Source organism: Arachis stenosperma, chromosome 6, assembly GCF_014773155.1.
Source record: "Arachis stenosperma cultivar V10309 chromosome 6, arast.V10309.gnm1.PFL2, whole genome shotgun sequence".
NCBI classification, from domain to species: domain Eukaryota; kingdom Viridiplantae; phylum Streptophyta; class Magnoliopsida; order Fabales; family Fabaceae; genus Arachis; species Arachis stenosperma.
In genome coordinates this window covers 124751716-124775800 of record NC_080382.1, presented here as the reverse complement: position 1 = coordinate 124775800, position 24085 = coordinate 124751716, and the positions used below count along the sequence as shown (strand labels likewise).

The 24085-nt window shown below is 34.4% G+C and overlaps 2 protein-coding genes across 2 annotated transcripts; both read right to left on the bottom strand.

The window, feature by feature from the left end:
- Nucleotides 1–3447: 3447 nt before the first annotated feature.
- On the bottom strand, nt 3448–6552 carry LOC130936241 (pentatricopeptide repeat-containing protein At3g26782, mitochondrial). The gene is made up of 2 exons (XM_057866283.1): nt 5428–6552; nt 3448–5263 (listed from the first exon to the last, which is right to left on the bottom strand). Exons 1-2 carry the CDS (start codon nt 6391–6393, stop codon nt 4220–4222), a joined length of 2010 nt encoding a protein of 669 aa, XP_057722266.1. The 5' UTR covers nt 6394–6552; the 3' UTR covers nt 3448–4219.
- An 8902-nt stretch (nt 6553–15454) lies between these two features.
- On the bottom strand, nt 15455–19053 carry LOC130935587 (uncharacterized). The gene is made up of 2 exons (XM_057865394.1): nt 18164–19053; nt 15455–16474 (listed from the first exon to the last, which is right to left on the bottom strand). The coding sequence occupies exons 1-2, from the start codon at nt 18737–18739 to the stop codon at nt 15767–15769; spliced, it is 1284 nt and encodes a 427-aa protein (XP_057721377.1). The 5' UTR covers nt 18740–19053; the 3' UTR covers nt 15455–15766.
- Nucleotides 19054–24085: the final 5032 nt, after the last annotated feature.

Genomic DNA, 24085 nt, shown 5'->3' with positions numbered 1-24085 from the left:
GATACAATATTAGGCATAAAGGTGCATAAGAATGAAGTTGGCTTTACTTTAAGTTAATCTCATTATATCAAAAAGGTATTGGAAAAATTTGATCATCTCACAATTAAAGAATCCAATACACCTTATGATCCTAATCTTAAATTAGAAGGAAACATGGGAAGACCTATAGCACAATTAGAATATGCTAGTGCTATAGGAAGTTTAATGTATGCAATGCATTGTACTAGACTTGATATAGCGTTTGTTATGTGCAAATTATCAAGGTTTACATGAAAGCCTAGCAATCAACATTGGAAAGTTATAACAAGAGTTCTTAGTTATCTCAAGAAAATCATAAATTTGGAATTATATTATAGTGATTATCCTGCAGTTTTAGAAGGTTATTTCGACGCAAGTTGAATTACAAATCTTAGTGATAACAAATCCATTTTAGGATGGATTTTTACCAAAGGTGGTGGAGCAATAAGTTGGGTCTCAAAGAAACAAACATGTATATTACACATTCTACTATGGAGGCTGAGTTTGTAGCTTTATTAGTCGCCGGTAAAGAAGCGGAATAGTTAAGAAATTTGTTGTATAATATAAAGCTGTGGCCACAACAGACAACAGCCATTTCAATCTTCTATGATAGTGAATCAACCATGTTTCGAGCATATAATAAGGTTTATAATGAAAGGTCTAGACATATAAGTATGAGACATGAATTTGTGAGGTAACTAATAGATGATGGTGTAATTACAATCACTTATGTAAGATCTCAAGAAAATTTAGCAGACATTTTGACTAAAGGTTTGTCAAAGGATAAAATCAAAAAGACTACTGCTAAAATAAGATTAAAACATATTATTGCTAAATGATGGGAACCCAACCTTATTCTAGTAGACCACTAGTTTCAAGGTTTAATGGGTAATAACAAGTTATTAGCAATTGGAGCACTAAGGTATAGGATTTAGTGCTATTTACAATAAATTAGGAGGGTCAGTTAAAATTTTTAATGAAATGATAATATTATTTATCAAAAGATTCCATCTATATGAATATAGGAGTGGTGCTGCTCTAATCGAAAATTTTAGAGGTTTTATTCTCATAAATATTCATGAAATCAGGATGAGCAAAAGGCTATATAAGTGCTTAAAATTATAAACTCTTGAACTTGAAGGGTATAAGTAATATGTGTGATTTTTGGTACTAGCATATGGAGTATATATTTAATCAATTAGACACATATTACTTCGTTAGAACTTTAAAATTTATACTAAAAGAATGTTTAATCTTAGTGACACATTCTTTATGCATATACTTGTATGAAATTTAAATTTTGTAAATAGTAGGGGATCGAATGGTATTTATAAATTTGATTATTTAATATTATTAATATTATTGATATTATTATTAATATTAATAAACGGTTACTAGCCAATAAGTTATAACTCAAATGACAGTCTCCCCATACTCACCTAAGAAGTCGTGGATTCGAGTCTCCTTATCTTTGGTAAAAAATAAAAAAATAAAAAAATAAATGGTTACTAACCGTTTATTACCGTTTGGCTAAAGGGACACAACCTTTTAAGAATCGTGTATGTTAAAAATATTTGTATCTATTTGCAATAGAAAAGACATAAGTATTTATGTACGTAACAAATTATGAGAAAGTCTAGGGTTTCAGCACTTTTGTTGGAATCTGGCCAGCACTTAATCATAAAAAAGAAAATGAATAATCCTACACCATTAGATGTCATCTCACACTATTAAAAATATTGATGATGGCTAATTGATGGCTAAACATCACAAATTCTGCTGGCCCCCTAGCATTCCTCACAAATTATAATTGCTATGTGCAATATGTATAAATAAGTCCTTGTCCACTATTTTAAACACAGAAGTACTAAGTGTATATTTTACTTGATTATTAAGAGATTTTCTTTGTTCAAATGAGTTGAGAATTTTTTATTATTGCTAATTAAGAAATTCATTGGTTTCATTGTATCCTGGGAGAGTATTGTCATTAACCTTGTAACAACTAAGTATGGGGGCAAATATCTCTCTAAAAAAAGCGATCTAATCGTGCCTTAAAACCATAATACAATATAATATTTTGTCATCTTCTCATACTAATATACCCACCAGTAGAAATACCAAGTTTCAAGGTCGAATTGGTGATAACCAATGCGGTTGATAGTTATGTCGAGTTAATACTGGTGTTTCTTTTATCTCGACCGATGAGGGGCAAAATGTTTTCCTATAAATCAAATTGTATTTCCAGCAAACAATGAAACAATTTTAAAAGAAAAAAAAAAGTTCATGTTGATCGAAGGAAAAGACAACGCAGTTGAAATTCCACTCCCTAAAATAGATTCAACTATGTCAATGAGGAGTATTTCAAGAAAGATGAAGAAATGATTGGTACTGTGTCAATCATACCTTCTGAATTTGTTGGGCAATATAAAGGTAATCTAAGCGTATGAATATTTGATGATGGAAACAGTCATTAGAAAATTAGTTGATGACTCTGAAGATCGTCAAAAATTTTGAATAACATTAAGTATTTATATTTTCTTCTTTTAAGTCGAAAAATAAATACTTAGGGGCATTTGTTATATTAAAAATAATATTTTCGACAAAGATATTATTGAATTCCTTGACAAGTAAGTGTTTGATAAGTTTAGACTTCGATTATTGCCAAAAGTGTTCCATTATCGACCAACTTACGAGTGCAAATTGGAACCTCTTTGTAGGCGGTTAAGTACTCAGCGTACTATTTGAAAATTGTTACTCAATAAAATTTGGGTCGAATTGTGTAGACATCGACAAGAAAGATTCGATCAAAGACAGAGGTGTGTCAATGTCATTTGATGTCGACATTGACGAGGAAACTTCAATCAAAGATAGATACGAAGTGTCAAAGAGCTTGAAGATTTTGGCGTCAAGCGTCAAATCGATAAGGAACTGTGGCATATTAAAAGGATATGGTCGAAGAGGAGGTTAATGTCGAAGAAAATGAAGTGTCCTTCATGGTAACGGTTATTGATGAAATAACTGTATGTTACGACGTGTCAAGAAAAGATTGGTCGAATATGTCTATAAATAGAGAAGCAACCAAAGAATAAAGGGTTGAAATTTCACTTCAGAAAATACTCTCGCACACTCGCATCCCCAGCGACTTTTTGAGTCTGTCACGAGTTCATTTTCTGTTGGGTTCCGTCCATCATTTCTGTCATTGTTCTTTTGAATTTTGTATTTTAAAATTTTACAATTCACTTTTATTGCGAATTTGAATTCAGTCATTTTACATTTCAGAATTTGTCATTATTTTTTTTATTTACATTTATAACAAACTTTACATTCAGTTATTTCAATTTGCAAGTCAATTTTGTTTTGATTTCATTCAAAGAAAAATACAAAAAATATCTTCTCCTTCATGACAAAAATGGAAGACTTTGATGCATAATAAAACTGGTACTCACAAAAGAGGAGTATATTTTGCTTCCAAATAATAGCTATCGAATTAACCCATTTTTTCCTGTGCTGACTGTAGAATGATGAGCTGAGTTAGCGTCAGAAAGAGGTCAAGAGACCACTACTGTGCCTAGAACTTATTTTCGGGGACCACAATAGTGTAATTGAAATCTCATGAACCAAATTAGTAAAATCTCTTAACTTGAAAGACCACCATGGGGTTTTAATCGGACCCTGCTGTTTTCTTCAAGTAACATGGGCAAACTCTCAAGAGGTTGCTCTCCATGATGTTTTTGTAGATTCATCCTCAAAATTCTTGTTCTCCACACAATAATTCAAACAAACACTTGTGCATAAATGTTGAATAAATTCCCAAAGATATACCCGTGGAATTGAGGGTAAATATAGGCGCGAGATTCTTGTTTTTCACAATCTTAATGATCTATGATGTTCTGAAGTCAAAATTTCATCTATATGCTATTCATTATTCGCACTTGCTTTTATTGAGCTCCTGCCGTATCCTTCTATCATAATTATTAGAACTTGGAATAAGCTATCTATATGGGCAACTGAAAATCATTACACTAACTTTGAACTAATCGATCCACTGCTCATTCCAAATCAAATTAAACACCGTGTTCCAGATAGATATGCACAGTTGCAATGGTAATATGACTTTACGTCCATGAAGCTTCTGGTAAAGCATTGTTTATGGAGACAGTAACGTACAATGAACACGTTACTCCCTTTATTTCCATTGCTGTCACCAATAGTCCCCACAAGAACAGAATCCATCCTTAAAATGATGAAACCGCTTTGAGTCCCTGACAATAATTTTTCGGTTTTCCACCTTGGAAATCAATTTAATTACAGCATGGCAGTCACCACAAATCCTAAGATTTTTTATGATCTGGATAGTTGCACAAGGAACTGAATTCATGATTCCAAAGGCAACAGCAAGTTTCTCACTGTGAACTCTTAGAACCATTCCTTTTTCTTCATCATCAATGTCATGAAGCACTGATGTTACGTTAGGCACATAGCCCAGTCCTTGCAGCTTAACATTTAATTTGTCCAAATACTCGTAAATCTTAACGTGTTGAGGATGCTCTTTATCACCAACTAAAAATACATGTATTCTACCTTTAAGTTCAACTATGCTGAATCCAGGTGTTTTAAGCAATCCATGATTTTTCATCAATATTCTCATCCTCGCGACATCATCCCACCGTCCAGCATCAGCATATATATTTGAGAGTAGTACGTAGTACCCACAATTACTTGGGTCTAACTCAAATAGTTTTCTAGCAGAAATCTCCCCTAGTTCCACATTTTTGTGAATCCTACAAGCCCCAAGAAGGGAACCCCATATTATAAAATCAGGTCTCACCTTCATTTCCTTGATCAATCCATAAGCCTCATTAAGATAACCAGCACGGCCAAGAAGATCAACCATGCACGAATAATGCTCAATTCCAGGTTCAACATTAAATTCATGATTCATTCTATTAAACCAATTCCATCCTTCTTCCAACAGACCAGCATGGCTGCAAGCAGCCAAAACTGACACAAAAGTGATGTAGTTCGGTTTGACTCCAGACCTTATCATCTTGTAGAAGACTTCCATAGCATCTTTTGCGCAACCATGCATTCCATAGCCAGCAACCATCGCGGTCCATGACTTAACATTCTTCTCTTTCACGCGATCAAACCCCTTTCTAGCCAACTCAACTCTCCCACATTTACAGTACATGTCTACTACAGAGGTACCTACAAAAACATTATCCTCCAAATCCATCTTTATAGCCTATAGTAAAACGAAACAACTAGTTAGATTGGCAATTTTCACCTGGGCCATAAACTAGATTTTGTACAAAATTATAACAAAGTGGACAACAAGTTAGTAAAAAAATTACAGCAAGATTCTTAATAAGTGTTGAAACAGGATCCATGGAGCAAATTTCTGCATACCTGAGCATGTATGCACTTCCCAACCTGCAGAGCTCCTGAATTTGCACAGGCTAACAACACTGCCGACAATGTCACAGCATTATAACTGACCTTGCTACTCTTCACCATATCACCGAAAACATTGAATGCCTCAGCTGACAATCCATTTTGTGCATATTCAGCAATCATAGAGTTCCAAGAGTAAGCATCTTTCTCAATCATCCCATCAAACACCTTCCTTGACACACCCATCTCCCCACACTTTGCATAAGCATCCATCAACGTGTTCCCAACCCCTAAGCACCCGTCGAACCCCCTCTTAATCACAAAACCATGAACCCCTTCAGTAGTTCTCTTCTGCCGCACCCAAGAACAAGCCGAAAGTACCGAACCTACAACTATCGGATCCACAAAACCATCCTCCTCCTCCTCCTGAACACACCCCACATTCTCACTCTCTTCAACTAAAAGCTCCTTAAACAAGCGAATGCCCTCAGTAGCGCAACCATTTTGGACATGGCCGGCAATAATTGAAGTCCAAGACACCACATTCCTTTGGGGAATTTCGTCGAACAGGTTTCGGGCGTCTTCCAAATGGCCACACTTAGAGTACATATCAATAAGAGCTGAGGAAACAAAGAGATCGGATTCAAAGCCAAAGACGAAAGCCTGTTGATGGGTCTGTTTTCCGGCGCAAAGGTCGAAGAGCGAAGAACAGGATTTGATGGCGCAAGGAAAGGTGTTGCGGTTGGGAATGAGGGAAAGCTTGCGCATGGAGGAGAAGGCGCGGAGGGCCTCGAAGGAGTCGCCGCTTCGGGCGAGGTCGGTAATGATGGAGTTCCAAGAAGAGACGCTGGTCTTGTCCACGTACCTGTGGAACATTGTTGTGAGGTTCTTGTTTTTGGTCCATTTTGTTGTTTGTGGTGGTGGTGATGAGTAAGCACGAACGGTTATGGTTCTGAAAACAGATTGGAGTGGTGTCTTCATTCAATCGTTCATTGATTTCGATTCAATTGGGAAACAGGTTTTGGAGCTCTGTGTGTGTGTGTTTCTTCTTGAAAGTGGGAGTAATGGAGGGAAGATCATGGCGAGCTGAATATATGAAATGAATTGAATGTCTACCATAGGCAACTATAACAAAATCTAGCGTTCAAAAATTCCTTAACAATAAAATTGAAATTTGAAATTAGTATATCTTGTGGTATTATTATTAATTAATTGGTGTAACAAAAATTTAAAACTAGTATATCTTGTGTTAGTTGCTCTGTGTTTGAAAGGGAGCCAGATATTAAGAAATCAATGTCATTACTTTATAAATGTACTATAAGAACAAAAAAAAATTGAAATTATAGATCAATATAAAAATATTATTTGTAAATAAAAAATTTTCGAGCTCAAATAAATTTTCGATCTTACGTCCAGTCCTGTTGATCTGTTTCGTCCGACGATCTTAACACACGACAATCAAAAATAAAAAAATTAATATTAAAATCAAGATCAATAAGTTGACTAACAGAAATAAGATTAAAGTTTAATTTTGGAATAAAATAAGTGTCAGGAAGGATAAGATTTGACTCTGAAATAAAACCTTATGTATTGCATACAAGAAGGAATCATTAGCAATGTTGACAAAATGTGCATTTGTAGTTGTGGACAAATACGAAAAAAGATGACGCAAAAGAGACATATAATGAAAATAACCAGAATCAAAATACCATTTATAACTACATGGAGGAGTGGAAAGAGTAGCAGAAGTATTACCAGAAAAAGAGAAAAGTTGCTTAAGAAGAGACTCAATGCCAGATGGAGAGACAGAAAGTGGGTTGGGAGAAGTAGAGTTGGTGGATTCATTAGCAACAGCAGCAGCAGTAGAAGCAGGCACATTTTTAGAGTAGTTGGAACGAAAATGATACTTGTTCGGATATGAACGTGGTGAGCGAGTAGGACAGGTATTAATCAAGTGTCTTAAGAGCTTGCAATAATAGCAGAACAGGTTTGGACAATGGTAGCTAATATGACATTTCTGTTTGTATTTGCAACATTCAATAGAAGAACAATCTGAGAAGAGGTGTCAAGAGCGATTACAATTTCGATAGAATTTATCTTTTTTATCTGTGGCAGCAAAAATATTTGATTTTTCTATAATAGTAGATACAAAGACAAAAGAGAGAAAAAAAACTGCAAGATTAGAACAAAAATTGAGAAAATGAAAGTCAAAATTGAAAAGATCTCACCAAAAAATCTTAAGATGGTCCTATTATATGCCACGTAAGCAGCCACATTAGCAGAAGAGGACACGTGGTGACGTGTGAAAAGAAGAGGAAGACATGTCAATGCTGATGCGGGGAGGAGTTGGCGCACAGGTTAGGAAGCGGACCGGGTTGGGTTGACACGCGGTCGGTTGGAGGTGCCGTATCTGGACACGTGTGACGTTTCTGGGCCGTTGATACTGGGTGTTGATCCAATGACGCTGGAAGCGTCTGGAATGAGGAAGATAAGCAAACAGACAGTGACCTTGAGACGGCGCGTTCAGTGGTTTCCGGCGACAAGACTGGACTCGTTGAACTTGCAACGACGAGATAAAGACGGTGGTAAGGACAGTGACAAACCAAGTGTTGGAAAAGAATCAAAAAACAAGGACAAAGAATACTGCCGAAAAAAGAAAAACAAGGGGCTATGAACTAATTCTCATGTAAAAAAAACCTATGCTCTTGATACTATGTTAGAAACAAGAGAAAAATCTAAAGAAAGTGATTGTGTATGTATTATTCAGTATGTTGAGAATGATATAATATACAAGGGTATATATAGGTATTAGAAGAATCAAAGTAATTAAAGTGTAATATCCTATAATAAATTATACAAATATGCTAAATAAATATAATTGATGCTAACTAATCTTAATTGACCCTAATTATACTCTAACATACACTAAAATCAATTATATAAATAAATTATAATGTATATATATATATATATATATATATATATATATATATATAAACAAATTAATCGCTCATTTTATGTATCACGCGCCAACTGATCAAACCCTTTCAATTCTAGTAAATACTCCGGCATATACATACTCACCTAATGCTCAATCAAAAGCTCACATCAATACTTCTCTTTCAGATTTTGCCGCTTCCCTCAAACTTTTACAGTTTTACTCCCTCAGTCCCTCTCCTTACAAACCATATCAGAGGCCGAATGACTCGTTATTGTTCGCTTGTCTTGGTTGTACCTACTTTTTCACCGCTTGAGACTGCATTCTTCTTCATGCCGGACTACATTCTTCGCTTCTATTTTCCTTTCCTTCGACTACTGGTTTCAATCTCCTCGCATGGTATGACATACATACTATATTCTCTATTTTTTAACCATTGCCCGCAACATACATCCTCCTTATTGAGAGATGAGATAATGGTAGACTCAACACTACGAGAAATTTGTTGGATATTATCTGATTTACCGTCGGATATATCAAAAAAATTTGCTGGTAGTATGTTTATCGCGGATATAAACTTCGTCTATAATTGTTTATTGTCGGATTTTTTCTTCCGTCGCTAATTATCGGCAGATTTAGCTGTGGATATTAATTTTAATTGGCAAAATTTTAGAGCTTGTTACCGTCAGATTTATCCCCCGATAAATCCGACAATAATCTTAAATTTTATTCTTTTAAAAAAATTGTTTAAAAATTCAATATATAATTTTAAATGTTTAAATTTAATAATGTTTAAACTAACAAAATTCAAAATTTTATAATTTTTCATAATAATTTGTTTATAATTTTTTGTTAAAAATTTATAAATAAGTTCACACATCAAAGTTTAAGAATGAAGAAGAAAATAATAGTTACTCGTGTATAAAAAAAAGTAGCGCTATAAACATATACTATAAACAATAAAATATTGAAAGAAAATTAATTATACGAATAATATATCTATTTAAGATTATGAGTAATCCACTAACTTGCATATGTATGACTCTCAAATTATATATCTATTTAAATTTATACAATTTCAACAACATACAAACCTACTACTGACTACAAGAGCATTTTTGGATAGCAGACTGTACGCTTTCAATTACAAACTATAAACATAATCAACACACAAAATATAAATATAATCAACACACAAATTTTAATAAAACAAACAAATCAAAGTTCATACTTGGTCAAATTAACAACAATCAACTCAGCAAAATTAATTCAAAAAATAATTAACTCAGATAACAATAAATTCAAAAAATTAACAACAATCAACAATAAATCAATAATTAACTTAAAAAATTAAAAAACTAAAATTAACTCAGAGAATTAATAACAATCCACACTAAGTAACTCAGAAAACAATTAACTCAGACAATAATAAACTCAAAAAATTCACAACAATAAAAAATAAGTAACTAATTAACTTTAAAAATTAATAAGATAAAATTATTGACGAGAATTAACAACAATCAATACTAATTAACTCAAAAAATAATTAACTCATATAACAATAAACTCAAAAAATTAACAATTTAAATACCATCAACTCAAAACAAACTCTAAATTACATCCTACCTAGCTAACCAAATATTATTTAATTTCTAATTACACTAAATTAATATAACAAACCCAATCACAAATTTTATTAAAAAATTTAATCAATAATTTAATAAAATATCTAACAAAATCCTAAACAAAAAAAAAACTGAAAAAATACAAAAACTATAAAAAAAATTACCTCTGATGATGGCTGCAGAATGGTAGAGGCGTGGTGGTGACAGGAGGCAGCAGTGAAACTTACAGTGGTTAAGTTAGGGTTTAGTAACATAACAAACAACTAAAAGAAAAAATAGACAACAACCTTACCTTAGCGCGGTGGACCTCAACCGCGGTGATAGCGAAAAGGCGATGACATCCGATCGACGACAAGGGGCACCCAACAGCAGCGACATGGCGAAGGCTTTTCACGGAGACTCCAACAGCAGTGATGACGACGATCTGCGACGACAATGTGGCTTATTGGTGGCGATGGCAACTTCAGGTGATAGCAACACACCCTTTTTCAAAGGACCAAAGGGAGAGAGGTGAGAGAGAGACAAGAGAGAAGAAGAGAAGAGAGAGATATAGTTTGTAGAAGTGAGGGAGAAGAGTTTTGTGTTTGAATTTTATCCCAAATTTACTGTTTAGATTTATCGGCGGAAAAATCTGATGGTAAGGCATTTGTCGTTGCCTAAACAATGCGTTTCACTAAATCTTTTTGGTGTTGGATTTTTTCGACGGTAAATTTGGCGCTAATAAAATTAATTTTCGCGCATCTATTTACCGTCGGATTTAGCGGCGGAATTTTAAATCTAACAGTAATTTATTCGAGGGACAAATTTTCACTCGTAACCGTCAGAAAATTCACCGATAAATTTGACGGTACTCAGTGTTTTTCTTGTAGTGCAAGATTTGTCTTTTCTCAAATTGTAAACATTTTTTATCACCAAATCTTGAAATCAATAGGATTTATTAAGTATTAATTGATTTCTATTGAGGGCTAGATTGTGCAATATGCAAAACAAAATAGTAAATAAGATATGTAGAAAAAGTAGTATATTAACTATATATAATCATATGGCCAAATGCCTTAACTCATTACAAGTAATGATCCTCCAAAACTAAAATGGAATGACACTCTAAATTCTGAAAAAATATATAGACATAAAAGAGAATAGATATATGTTCATATCAACATATTTAAGCGTTTTGAAATATGAACATTACAGTTTCAGAAAGGCAAGGTAGCAAAATTTAGGAAAATATTGTTTTCAAAAAGTGTAAACAAATTATTAAAAAATTTCATTTTGCATTTATAGCCAGATTATAATTAAACATGGTTCACATTATACTTTAAAATATGTTTATAATCAAACACATCAAGAATAATAATCAAATTCAAGAACCTAAATCAAAGTTAAAAAATCAAATTATAATCAAACTCATTTTAAATCATAATTTAAAATCCAACTATAATCAAATATTAAAATCTAAATCAAAGTTCAAACTCATGTTAATCAAACACAGATAATTAGAAATTATAACCATTAAAATAAACTAGTTCCAAATAAATCATAAAAAAAATCTAAACCAAATATATAGTTGGTATTAAATACAGTTTTTTTTTATTTGGTTTTAAGATCATTTGTGATAAGTGATTCAATTCCTATGTGTTTATGTCCCACATCTCTAAAATTTGAAGTAATCTAATGTGTGTTTAATGTGAAACAAGATTAAGCCAAGTTTAACAGGTTAAAAATAAAAAAACACAAGAAGGAAAGACATATTTTCATTCTCGCATTTTTACAAGCAAGTGGTACTCACTCAAGTGCAATGGAATACTCACAATGACTACTTTAACAACAAATGTTTATGAACTAGGCTAATAATCAAACTCAAATACAAATCAAAGCACATAACCAAGTTATAATCAAACATTGCTAAAGGTAATAATCAAACACGTTTAGGAAAATAATCAAACTCAAAAAAAAAATGAACTCAAGAATTGAAAATCAAGAAAAGTACCATTCAAATTAACACAAAGAAGCATGAGATATTTTATTTTGGAGAGCATGTTGGGGGCTCTACCTGGTGACCTTAATGATCTAGAAGTGAGCAAATTTTGCATCCAGATCCTTCAATTAATTAAGAAGCCTTACTTTTGTCTTGTTCCTTAGTTTATACATATTTTTTCTTTTATGCTGACAAAAGCATCAAATATGGAAGCGAATACTCGGAATGATCCTTGTGGGAAAGCCAAAGCAATAAAAATCTAGAATGAAAAAGAGAAGAAGCTCAAAAGTTTTGTTTGATTAAAGCCAGTGATAAAGGTGAAGCGCCAAAATGGTGAGTGTGATCAAAGGGAGAAAGTGCTTCATTGCGTCTTGTGTGAGTACGAGGTGTTAAAATTATGGGAGAAGAGCATAATAAAAAGATAATATTATATGTGAAATTGTTATTTTGAAGTTGTTGTTACATGATATAAGAGTTATCTTATTTAATTTATAGAGATATTACTAATTAATTTTGTAAATATCTATTTATTAACTACTATTCATTACTAACTTAACTCTTAACTACTATATAACCTAGGAGTGAGATTAATTGGAATTGATTTTCCAATTTTTAGGTATTATAAAGTATATTTGTATTTTTATATTGTTGTACATTATTCTTTAAGGAGAATTATACTCTCACTTTCTTACAAATTCATTGAAGCCTTTCACAATGAAGCGCTGAATCTGATGTGAAGTATTGCTCAACATTTAGAAAGATACATAGCATCTATAATGTATTTCTCTTACGGAGACAAATTACTTAACATAGATTAACGAACAGAAAGAAATTAAAGAACACTAGCTATAGTGGGTACTTAATACGCATACCAGCCATTAGTTATGGTACTTAATTATTATGAAGAAGCTACATAGCATCATAACTACAATGGCATTGGCATAATTCAACCTAGCTGAACTGGAAGTCATCCTGCCGTCGAACTCGCCGGAACTTGGCATCGGCGACGGAGCATCACCACTACTCATTGGTTGATTGTCACTTGGAGCGGGGAAAAATGAGGAAATATCGGGCGCCGTCACATATGGTAAGATACCCGGAGATGCCGGAATTGTTGCCTCCGTGGTTGAACTGAGAGCTTCTGAATTGGCAAGCAAGACAAAGAGATACACAAAGGAACATAACTTGGTCATGGTGGCCATGAATTGCTCACAAGTTTCTATAAACAGAAAGGTAGATGATAATGCAATTGGTTATGGGACAAGTGTGGAAGTATGTGCTATTGCTAAGTAATAGTAGGGGGAAGATAAGAAATTACTCTACTAGTGTGCATGTTGTGACAATTTTATTTTCGTTCAGTATCACGGGTCTAGCGAGGATTTACTTCTTTTATTTTATTTTGTTACAAGATACAACTTGTTTCACGTAGATTTACGACTTATAATGGCGGCACAAGAATAATATACGTCGAATTATTATTGATTACCAATGCCCTTTTTTTTTTCAATAAATATGAAATAAATGTATTAAAATTTTAAATTTTTTATATTTTTAATAAAAATCTTTTTAATTTATAATTTTAATACGTGCACTTAAAATATATGTCTTTAGATAGGTTTGGTAGTAGTATCTAGATTCGCGGGTAATAATCCGATTCGAGGTGGGACAAATTTTCTTTCTGTTAAGTGTTTGAGCAAGGCAGAATGAGATCGAATTTGGAGTAAATCCGTCCTTATCCGTTTCGAAGTATATATTAGATAATAACAATATAATATAAAATATATAATATAATATAAATATATAAAAATTAATAAATTTAAAAAATATATAAAGTAAATTTTATGTTTTTATTTTAATTTATGTATAAATATATAAATTTTAAAATAGTTTAAAATAGATAGAAATTGATAGATTGTCACTCCTAAAAATATATGATAAGCTTCCCATTAATAAATAATTTTAATTTTTTTAATAAATATAAAATAAATACATTAAAAATTTAAAATTTTTTATATTTTTATTAAAAAAATTTTAAGTTATAATCTTAACATGTGACCCAATATAAATAAGCCCTTCTTATTATTATTATTATTATTATTATTATTATTATTATTATTATTATTATATGGGTGAATGTGACTATCTTCAATTTTAAGTATTATATCATAAATTCACATACAACTATATGAGTTTTTATATTCTCTATGATAGTATTTGTTTTGAGGTAAGACTGGAAGATTGAGACACAATATTATGTTTGTTGGTTCAGAGACTAGTACTAAAATTTTTATTTCTATCTCTAAAATTTCAGTATTTCAGTATCTTCAAAAAGTAAGGACACAGGATACTGAAATTTTTAGATACGGAAACTGAAATTTTAATAACATTTTATACCTAAAATACCTCATTTCAATTAATTAATTCTAATTTTATCTTTTGTGTAAATTAAATTAGAATTTTATTCTTATTTCAATTTCTGTCTCTCACTTTACACCAAACAGAATACTCAATTTCTGTCTCTTAGTCTCTATCTCTCAATCTCAATCTTTCCGTCTCTATTTCTCTACCAAATACTACCTATATGAATGCAACTACATGGAGGATCGGCATTCGGCAACTTAGTATATTTAAAACAATTTACTTTCTTCGTTTTTTGCATTGTCTCTAAGCATACCTATTTATTAAAACCTTATGTTTTTCTTGATCTGTCGGTTCTTTCAGTACGGAGGAGATTCCATTTCCCAAATGAAACAACAAAGAAACTGAAACTCTGCAATGCACAACCATTTATTGCAAGAACGGTGAGGTTCGTTAACGATTCACATGCTAACTCTAGGACCCGTTAATTTCGGATTTGTAGCTTTTCTTACCCAACCCTACCCTACCCCCATGTGAGTATGTGACATGGTATCCATGATACATTCAATGACAACCTCCATTTTTTTAAGGAAAATTTGTATGCATAATATATTGCTTGATTTAAGAAGTGCATATTAATTCACACTGCATCCATTATACACTATCTATTATTGAGTGAGATGATGTTACGTTTACTGGAAAAATAAAAATTATATTATACATATTGTGTAATACAAAAATACTGTATCTACTGTAGAATTAGACGTCGACTTAACATGTCATTCAATAGGGTATAAAATGTAAATCTGCTCAATGAGTAGCAATAATGATGCATTTGTTAGCTGAATAAATCCCATTAAGAGGATAACATACTAAAGGATGAGATCTGAGTCGATGAATGATGAAAATGTAATTGAAATATCAGCAGCACCATGTGATATACTCACATGACAACATGGATTTCATCATGGTCCACAGAGCAAGTGACAAAAACTGCAAATAAAACACAAAAGATAAGAATATGGGGCATGCTCTCAGTTTTCCCGCTGATGACTTGACTGCACCTAACAGGCATAACTGAATTCGAAGGATCCCAAGACAGTGTTGGAACATAATCTAATCGTTGATATGATAGATCTTAGATTGAGAATAAAATAACTATGTCGTCTAAGTTTTGAATTCCAAAACAATTGTATCTTTTTCAAAGTACATGAATACATGCCATGTAGAGGTACAGCAGCAACTTTTAGTAAAGATAAAAATACAAAAGAATTGATACAACAATCTCAAATATTCCATAATTACTCCTTTTGGAGTCAACCAAAGCTCAAATTACAACACAAGGTGCCACTTTCAAGTGTATTGGTGATTGGTGGATACCAACAACCAAGTTAAATATGTAAAAATCCCAATAAATACCAAAATCCTGTTCCCTATATGTAAAAGCTTCTTCAACTAGAGAAGCCTAAGGTGTGCTGTATCATTCAACCTTTTTATCTGCCATCCTGTTCTCAAGGAATGTTGCAACACTGTTACCGAAGAATCTCCGATGCAGAACTTCTGTGACAGCAATGGACTACATCCAAGAAGTCCCGTTAGGAGACACTTTATTGGTGCAGAGTGAGTAAATATGCCTATACAAGAAACAGATGCATTATAGCCACCGAATGAATTGTGCAGCGCACTTTGGTGGTTGACTTGCCTAGGAGATATATCGTCTTCAAAATCATCGCCAGTGTTTGTCACGACTTGTAGCCTGCTCTTACCAGATTTTTTCCTGGAGAGTCCTGGCCTATGCCTGTGGAGCGAATCCCATTGGGTTGTTGGATGAAGGGGTCCATCCTGGTCGTGAATAGAGTTTGTCAGAGGATGGGAATCTTGCTGAACAAATGTTTGGTTGTTTTCATTGTGATGGGAGGATAGATCAATCCTCAATTTTTCAGGCAGTCGGAGAACAATCCCATTTAAGAACTGAACCATGCGGAATTCAACTTGTCTAAGTGATTCTCCAGAAGGTGCAGCAAAATCTGGCTGGAACCTGTCGATGATTCTCAAAATTTCAGGTGTATATATTTCTGATTGAAGGCAGCCTTCCCAATTCCCTTGACTCATCTCTACAAGGGCGTCTGAGGACTGAATCTGATCCTCCAAAAAATTGATTTCCTGACAAATAGAGCTATATAAATGAGATTTCAAGCACTAGATTCTGTAATACAATCTCTTCCCTCCCTCATCAACACTCAGCAGTGCTACATCTACTAGAAGAAAAATTCTGAAAACATATAGTTTGCAAATATGAATGCACTCTATAATAACTTCATCTCTGTGTCTTATATGACCCTGGTCAGATGCATTAATCCTTAGAACAGAAACCTCCCTCCCTCCCTCCCTCCCTCTATATATATATATATACTTAACTCATGCAGAATAGATAAGGAACTCAGTTAATGCGAGTTAATGCTCTTCAGAATCTCTTCTAATTTTAACTCATCCAAGGTACCAATAAACATATAGCAACACATCAACAGTCTACAGCAACAGCCAGTTAGGCAACTTGACCTAAAATTGCAGAAATCTCTGTCCCAATTAACACACACACGCACATACGTAATTTGCTCTAAAGATTTACTTAGCAAGTGACTCCAGTCCAACTCTAATATCGCATCCACCTTTGTTGCTAGTGAAAATATTGAAGAAGAATAGTTTCATACTCATCCGTATAATTCTAAGTTACTCCTCCATTAAGGACTACCACATTTATTGCTTATCAATGTGTTAAAATTACAATCTTACTGACACATAGCACCCAGCATATATAACACATAACATGCTCTCCTATTATAGTTCTCAAGTGGAACCAAAAAAAACTATAACCAGCTATCCATGTTCTTATGTATACCCTCTTTCTATCTATGACACACATACAGCTTGCAATGGATTCAACACCCCAATTCTGTATCCTCCCCCCCCCCCCCCCCCCTTCTCTCTTTCCTCTCTTTCTTTTGTATTCATCCCCTTAATGGCCAAGTTCATCTTGAAACTCATTCATCAAAATTACAACCCTATTTTCACCTTCCAACCAAATGATCCAAGATACCTTTCACTCCAATGATTATTCCTGTCGTTTGTCTATTAGTTTTTCACCCATACTCTTCAAAATTAAGTTGCAAAACACCAATGACCTGACAATATACTGTCAAGAGGGTACTCTAACACCATTTCTCACCACAGTACATACTATCCTGCCAGAATGGCTAAACAATCACCAGCTTATCATTAGCCCTCAACCGAACACATCCATGTAACCATCAATTGGTATGGGTCAATTCACTTCATGCTAGTGAAAAATCCATTAACAGATACAATAACCAATATTGAATTGAACACTGCCCAACAACAAACAATAATGTCCATAAGATCATCATCTTCAGCTTCCATACCATAGCATAATGAGATTTGATTATTCTTGAGAGGGAAACAATTTAACATTTTTCTCCAAAACTTTTGATTACTTTAGACACTAACAATTCGAACACAAATCCAATGTTCTAATAACCAAGTACAATTTCAATAGTCCATGACTAATCCAGTTCGAGCAATGCTGAAATGTTCTCTTTTCTTCATTCAAAAAGTTCAAAACCCATCACATAACGAAAACAAAGTATGAATCATTTGGAAAAACCAAGTGTTAGACCACTATAATCTATAGAAAGCAAAGCTCTCTAAAATTCTAACATTTCTTTTTCTTCATTCACATAATTCACAACAACAAATCAATGTTTTGCTTCGATAATCAACACTCACATCACATCATATTACATGTGTTAAAAAAAGAGGGATATGAATATGTACCTTACAAACAACGACAGCCGTTGACCGAGCCCGATCCAACGGCGAAGAATAAACCGCGTTGAACCTTACGCCCTGAGATTTCAAGAACACGGCCAACGCCCTCGCCTGCCTCTCGCCATTCGGAGTCAGGCCCGCACCGGGGACCCGACCCGAAATCAAATCGGGCCTGAGGCTCAGCTCGCACTCCCCGTGGCTGATAACAAACACCTCCGTCGTCACCGCCTCAGCGTGCTCGTCGTCCGCATCGTTGGACGGAGGCGGAAGCATAGGCGGCGGCGGCGGAGGGGCGAGAACGTTGTAAGGGTCCCAGACCTTGATTGAAGGGCCGAGGCGCGGGGTTCCAAGGGAGGAGAGTTGCGGGGAGAGAGGGGAGGCTGACGCGTGGCACGGCAGGATCTCGGGTTCTTGTTCTAGAAGCTTCTTTGCCACGTGGCGGTTGTTGAGTAGCTGAGGGGGTCTTATGAGACCCCTCCTAGCTGCCACGTTGTCTTCTTCGTCCTCTTCTTCATCCTCCTCTTCTTCTTCTTCTTCTTCGTATGCGTTTCCGGCAACTTGGTCCGATTGGTTCGCGCCCATTGTGGTTTTCTTTTTTCTTGTTTTGTTCTGTTCAGTTGGATTAGTGCATTGTTGTTGGGACTTGGGAGTATGAGATCTGGGGGTAAGATCGGAATTCGGAAATGAAGTGTTAAGTGTGTGTTATTTTAGGAAGTGAAGCAGATCTCAGATGGAGAGTTACTAGGCTTTTGATGATGTTTGGGATTTTATGGATGGATGATGATATGATACTATACGTAGCTATATTATGCCTTCAAAGTTGAAACTGTGAATGAAGATGAAGCTCAACTGCTGTCAACACTATCTTACTCGCCATTTCGGCATTTCGGGAAATTAATTTAAGCAACTCCGAATCAAAATGTTCCCTAAATTTCACCCTTAACTAAATTAGGTTTTAAAATTTTTAATTAATTAATTAAACAATCAACTATATTTGGTGTATATCAAAATTAATTATTAACGTATAATATATATTAAAATATAAAATATATATTAAAAATTATTAAACTAAATATATATCGATATATTTATATATAATTACATAGTGACTATTTTAATGATTAATTTTAGTATGTATATATTATTTTTTATAATTTAGCTAACAGATGAATTTAAACAAGTGTAGTAGATTCAATATAGTTTTGTACATGCGGTAGTTTTTATTCAGCATCAAACTCTTAAATAAAATTATAATTCGTGACGAATTAATTTTCGAACGGTCATACTACCAAAAATTAAAAAATTTATATAGCAAAAAATGCAAAATTTAAATTTCAATAATTTTGTTCGTCGATTCATTAAGTCGTTGGTTGGATGAAATGGTTGATGGTGAATAGCGGGACCTGAATACACTCATTGCGGAGAGGGATGAAGTCCACAAATGTCGGTAAGTCGGCGAGTAGAGTAACTTGAAAGAACATTCCAATGTCAAAGTAAGTGTCCGTACGACAAGGCGGCTAATTAGGGTAAGAATGTGACGTACCTTGGGGGAGGGGCAGATTCCTCCCCTTTTATTCACTGTATCCGGGTGGGCCCCTTCGTTTAGGTCTATTCACCTGAAAGCTTCTCCTAGTTGTCCAGGACTTTTCCAAGGGATTGCGTGACGCGTGGGTCACTTTGGCTTATGTAGGTTGGGGGCTCGCCAGGTCGGCAGTCCGTCAAATAGACCTCTGTCCCTTATTATGTTGGACCAAAACAGTGCCCCTAATGCGGTGATGCGTGAGCATATTTTCTATCTTTTCTAGTGAATTTGCAATCAAATTTACTAAGTTTAATCAAGATTTAAGTATTTTGGAGCCACTATAAATTTTATTTTGAGTTGTGTGCAATTTGATTAATTTCAGGAAGCATTCAGACGGATTTGATTGAGTTCGTGTAAAAGAAAAGGAAGAAAGTAGATGATGCTGTCAACCCTGACCTCCTTGCACTCCAATGAACATAACTTGAGCCATAGAGGTCCAATTGATACAGTTCTAACAACATTAGAAAGCTAACTTCCAGATCTTTCCAACAATATATAATAGTTTATACTTTTCTTCTAGAATCACTCCCTTGGTGGCACCAATCTTGGGATTCTCCAAGTTTGGCGCCATGAACGTCAAAACTCCAATTTCATGCTGTCTTGGTGAGTTTGGTGCCAAGATGAAGAAAAAGTGAGTATTGCATGAGGTTGAAGTGGCGCCAAACCTGGCCCAGCCCAAATTTAGTGCCAACCTTAGTGAACTTGGTGGTCTCCACCCCAATGAACGAGCCAGCACGAGATAATCTTATTAATTTTGATTAAAACTTTATTTTATTTACAAAGAGGAAAAGATATTATTTAGTTTTAGAAAATATATTTTACATTTATTAGGTTAGATATAAAAGAGAAAAGATTCAGCCCTTCTGGTTCACTTCTCTTTGACGCACCTCATTCCACACTTTACAATTTTTCTGAATTTTAGTTTTCTCTCTAAGCCATGAGCGACTAAACCTCTAATGTTAAGGTTAGGAGCTCTGTTAATTGTATGGATTGATACTATTACTCTTCTATTTTAATTAATATTTTGATTTAAATTTCAAGAATTTGTTTTCGTTTTTCATCTTAAGGATTTGGGTAGATCGGAAGAATAACCCTTATTCTATTTGAGTTCTTGTGAACCTTGGAAAAGCAATTTACTTGAACAATAGCTTGAAAAAAATTTCTCCTAAATCACTAATTATCTGGACTTAACGGGATACGTGACATATAATCCTCTTATATTTGGGTAATTAGGGTTTCTGTGGTATATAAACTAGAATTGGACATAAATCTCTAATTAAAATTAAGTGACCAAGAAATTGGTGTTTAACTAGGTTAGAGGAGACTAAATTATTACGAAATTAGGGTGTAGTCATATATAGTTTGCCATGAATTAAATCTTGCATGATTAAAATAGTTGATAAGAAAAGTTAATCCGGAAAATAAACAACTCCGAAACCATAACTGTTTTCTCATATATATTTCACAACTCGTTTACTGCTTGCTTTCAAATTCTCTGAAGTTACTGTTTAATGCTAGTGAACTCTCAAACATTATTTTCTATTGGTTTGACTAAGTAAATCACTCAATCATTATTGCTTGATCCATCAATTCTCGTGGGATTGACCCTCACTCCCTGAGGTATTACTTGGTACGGCCCGGTGCACTTGCCGATTAGTTTGTGGACTTTAAATTCTGCACCAAATTTTTAACGCCGTTGTCAGGGATTGTTTGTGATTGATAACTATCAGTTGTTTGATTACCTAGATCAGATAATTTTTCTTTTTTAATTAATTTTCTTTTATTAATAAATTGTATTTTCATTTCCTTTTCCTTTTTTTTCTTCGGTTTCGTTCCCTCCCCTGTTTTCCTTTTTTTTCTTTTTACTTTATTTTTTAGTTTCAATTTTAATTTTTCTAAAAAAAACTTTCGTTCTTTTTTTATTTTTATTTTTATTTTTTTTATTTTCTCAATTATTTAGTTTATTCTCTTTATTTTATTTTTCTTTTAGTTTCGTTTTCTCTTATATTTTATTTTATTTTTGTTTTTTATTTTTATTTTTTATTATTTTATTTCTTTCACAGAGGTTACTTCACTGGGAATTTTCTGCACTCTGACGTAGAGATTTTCAATTTCTTTTGTTTTCTGTTTGTTTTTTAGCAGGAATAGGAATAAGGAGCCCCTTCTAGACTTTGATCCTAAACCTGAGAGGGCCTTGAGACAGCATCTACAACAAGCTAGACTCTACAAAACTAGTGAAAATCTCAGTGAAACTTTTGAAAAGAAAACTGCAGAGTCTACTATAGATCCCAAGCATGTTGTTAATGCTAATGGGGTCAATCAGAATAGGAATGAACAACCTAGAAAGATGCTTGGATCATACACTGCTGCCACTCCTGATTTCTATGGGAACAGTATTGTGGTGCCTACTATAAGTGCAAACAACTTTGAGTTGAAGCCTCAGTTAATCACTCTGGTGCAATAAAGTTATCAGTATCATGGACTCCCGCTGGAATATCCAAATCAATTCATCTCTAACTTCCTGCAGATCTGTGACATTATGAAGTCAAATGGAGTGAGTCCTGAGGTTTACAAGCTCATGCTCTTTCCAATTGCTGTGAGGGATAGAGCAAAGCAGTGGTTTGATTCTCAACCGAAGGAGAGTCTGGACACTTGAAACAAGGTGGTCAATGGATTTCTGACCAAATTCTTCCCACCACAGAAGCTGACTAAGCTAAGGGTGGATGTTCAGACCTTCAGGCAGAGAGATGGTGAGTCCATCTATGAAGCCTGGGAGAAGTAAAGCTAATGATCAGGAGATGCCCTCCTAACATGTTTTTTGAATGGACCAAGCTAGAGATCTTTTATGATGGCCTCTTTGAAATTGCCAAAATGTGTTTGGACAACTCTACAGGTGGTTAATTGTACATGAAGAAGATGCCTGAAGAGGCTGCTGAGCTTATTGAGATGGTTGCTAACAACCAATATTTTTACTCTTCTGAGAGGAATCCAGTGAACTCTAGGACTCCTCAAAAGAAAGGAGTCTTGGAAGTGGATATCTTGGATGCTATTCTTGCTCAGAACAAAGTCATGTCTCAACAGATCAGTATGCTTACTCAGCGCTTGAGTGGGATGCAGGTTTCAGCTGTCAGTGCTCAAAATGCCCCTCAAGAGGCTCCATATGACATGAATCGTGCTTCATTCAAGGTGATAATTATGAATATGCTCAATTTTCTCCTGAATAGGTTAACTTTATGGGGAATGCTCCTAGAAATCCCAACAATGATCCATATGCCAAGACCTTTAATCAGGGGTGGAGGAATCACCCAAATCTTGGATGGAGAGATCAACCTCAGAGACAGCAGAATTTCAATAATTCTCTTGGCAGTTTTAATCAAAACAACTTTAATAACCGCTAGTTCCAACCCTCTCAGCCTCAGCAACCAATTTCTCAGCCTCAGAAGACCCCTAACTTGGAACCGCTAGTTGCAAGTTTTGTACAGAAAACTAGAGCATCACTCAAGAACTTGGAGGTTCAGATGGGTCAAATAGCCACAAAAGTTGCTAAAATTGATCAGAGGACCACTAATAGCCTTCCTGGTAACAAAATTCCAAATCCAAGAGAGGAGTGCAAGGCTATCACCTTGATAAGTGGACAAGTGGCAAGTATGGAAGCACAAGTTACTGAGGAGCCAGTTGAAAAAGAAGTTCTGGAGGAGAAAAAGAAGGAGGTTGAACACGCCCCACCTAGGCGTGCAGACAATCCTTTTTCAGTCACTCTTGACACACATCCAACATTACCTAAAGCTCCTGAATAGAAGCCTAAGATGCCATATCCTCAGAGACTTCACAAGGAGACCAAAGACAAGTAGTTTTCAAGGATCTTGGAAGTTTTCAAAAAGTTACAAATTAATATTCCTTTTGCTGAGGTTTTGGAGCAAATGCCTTTCTATGTTGTTGTCAAAGAAGAAGCCTTTAAAGGGAGATAAGACAGTGGTCTTGACTAAGAAATATAGTGCCATAATTCAGAATAACTTGCCAAGAAATATGCCAGATCTAGGGAGCTTTTAAATTTCATGTTCCATTGGGAGCACTACCTTTGAGAAAGCCTTATGTGATCTAGGTGCAAGCATAAATTTAATGCCCTTGTCTGTGATGGAGAAGCTACAAATCAAACAGGAACAACAAACAAGGATAGCATTACAAATAGCAAATAAATCTTTGAAGCATGCACATGGAATAGTGGAGAACATCTTGGTCAAAGTGGGTAAGTTCTTCCTCCCAGCAGATTGTGTGATTCTTGACATGGGAGAGGATGAAAATGCCTCCATAATCTTTGGAAGACCATTCCTAACCACTGAGAGAGC

Bases quoted from the DNA above. Each gene is read 5' to 3' on its own strand.
- LOC130936241 (XM_057866283.1), bottom strand. From the start codon at position 6,393: ATGAAGACACCACTCCAATCTGTTTTCAGAACCATAACCGTTCGTGCT. The intron at 5,264-5,427 runs GTATGCAGAAAT...GTTTTACTATAG, and splicing joins GGAAGTGCATACATGCTCAG to GCTATAAAGATGGATTTGGA.
- LOC130935587 (XM_057865394.1), bottom strand. From the start codon at position 18,739: ATGGGCGCGAACCAATCGGACCAAGTTGCCGGAAACGCATACGAAGAA. The intron at 16,475-18,163 runs GTACATATTCAT...TCTATTTGTCAG, and splicing joins CGGCTGTCGTTGTTTGTAAG to GAAATCAATTTTTTGGAGGA.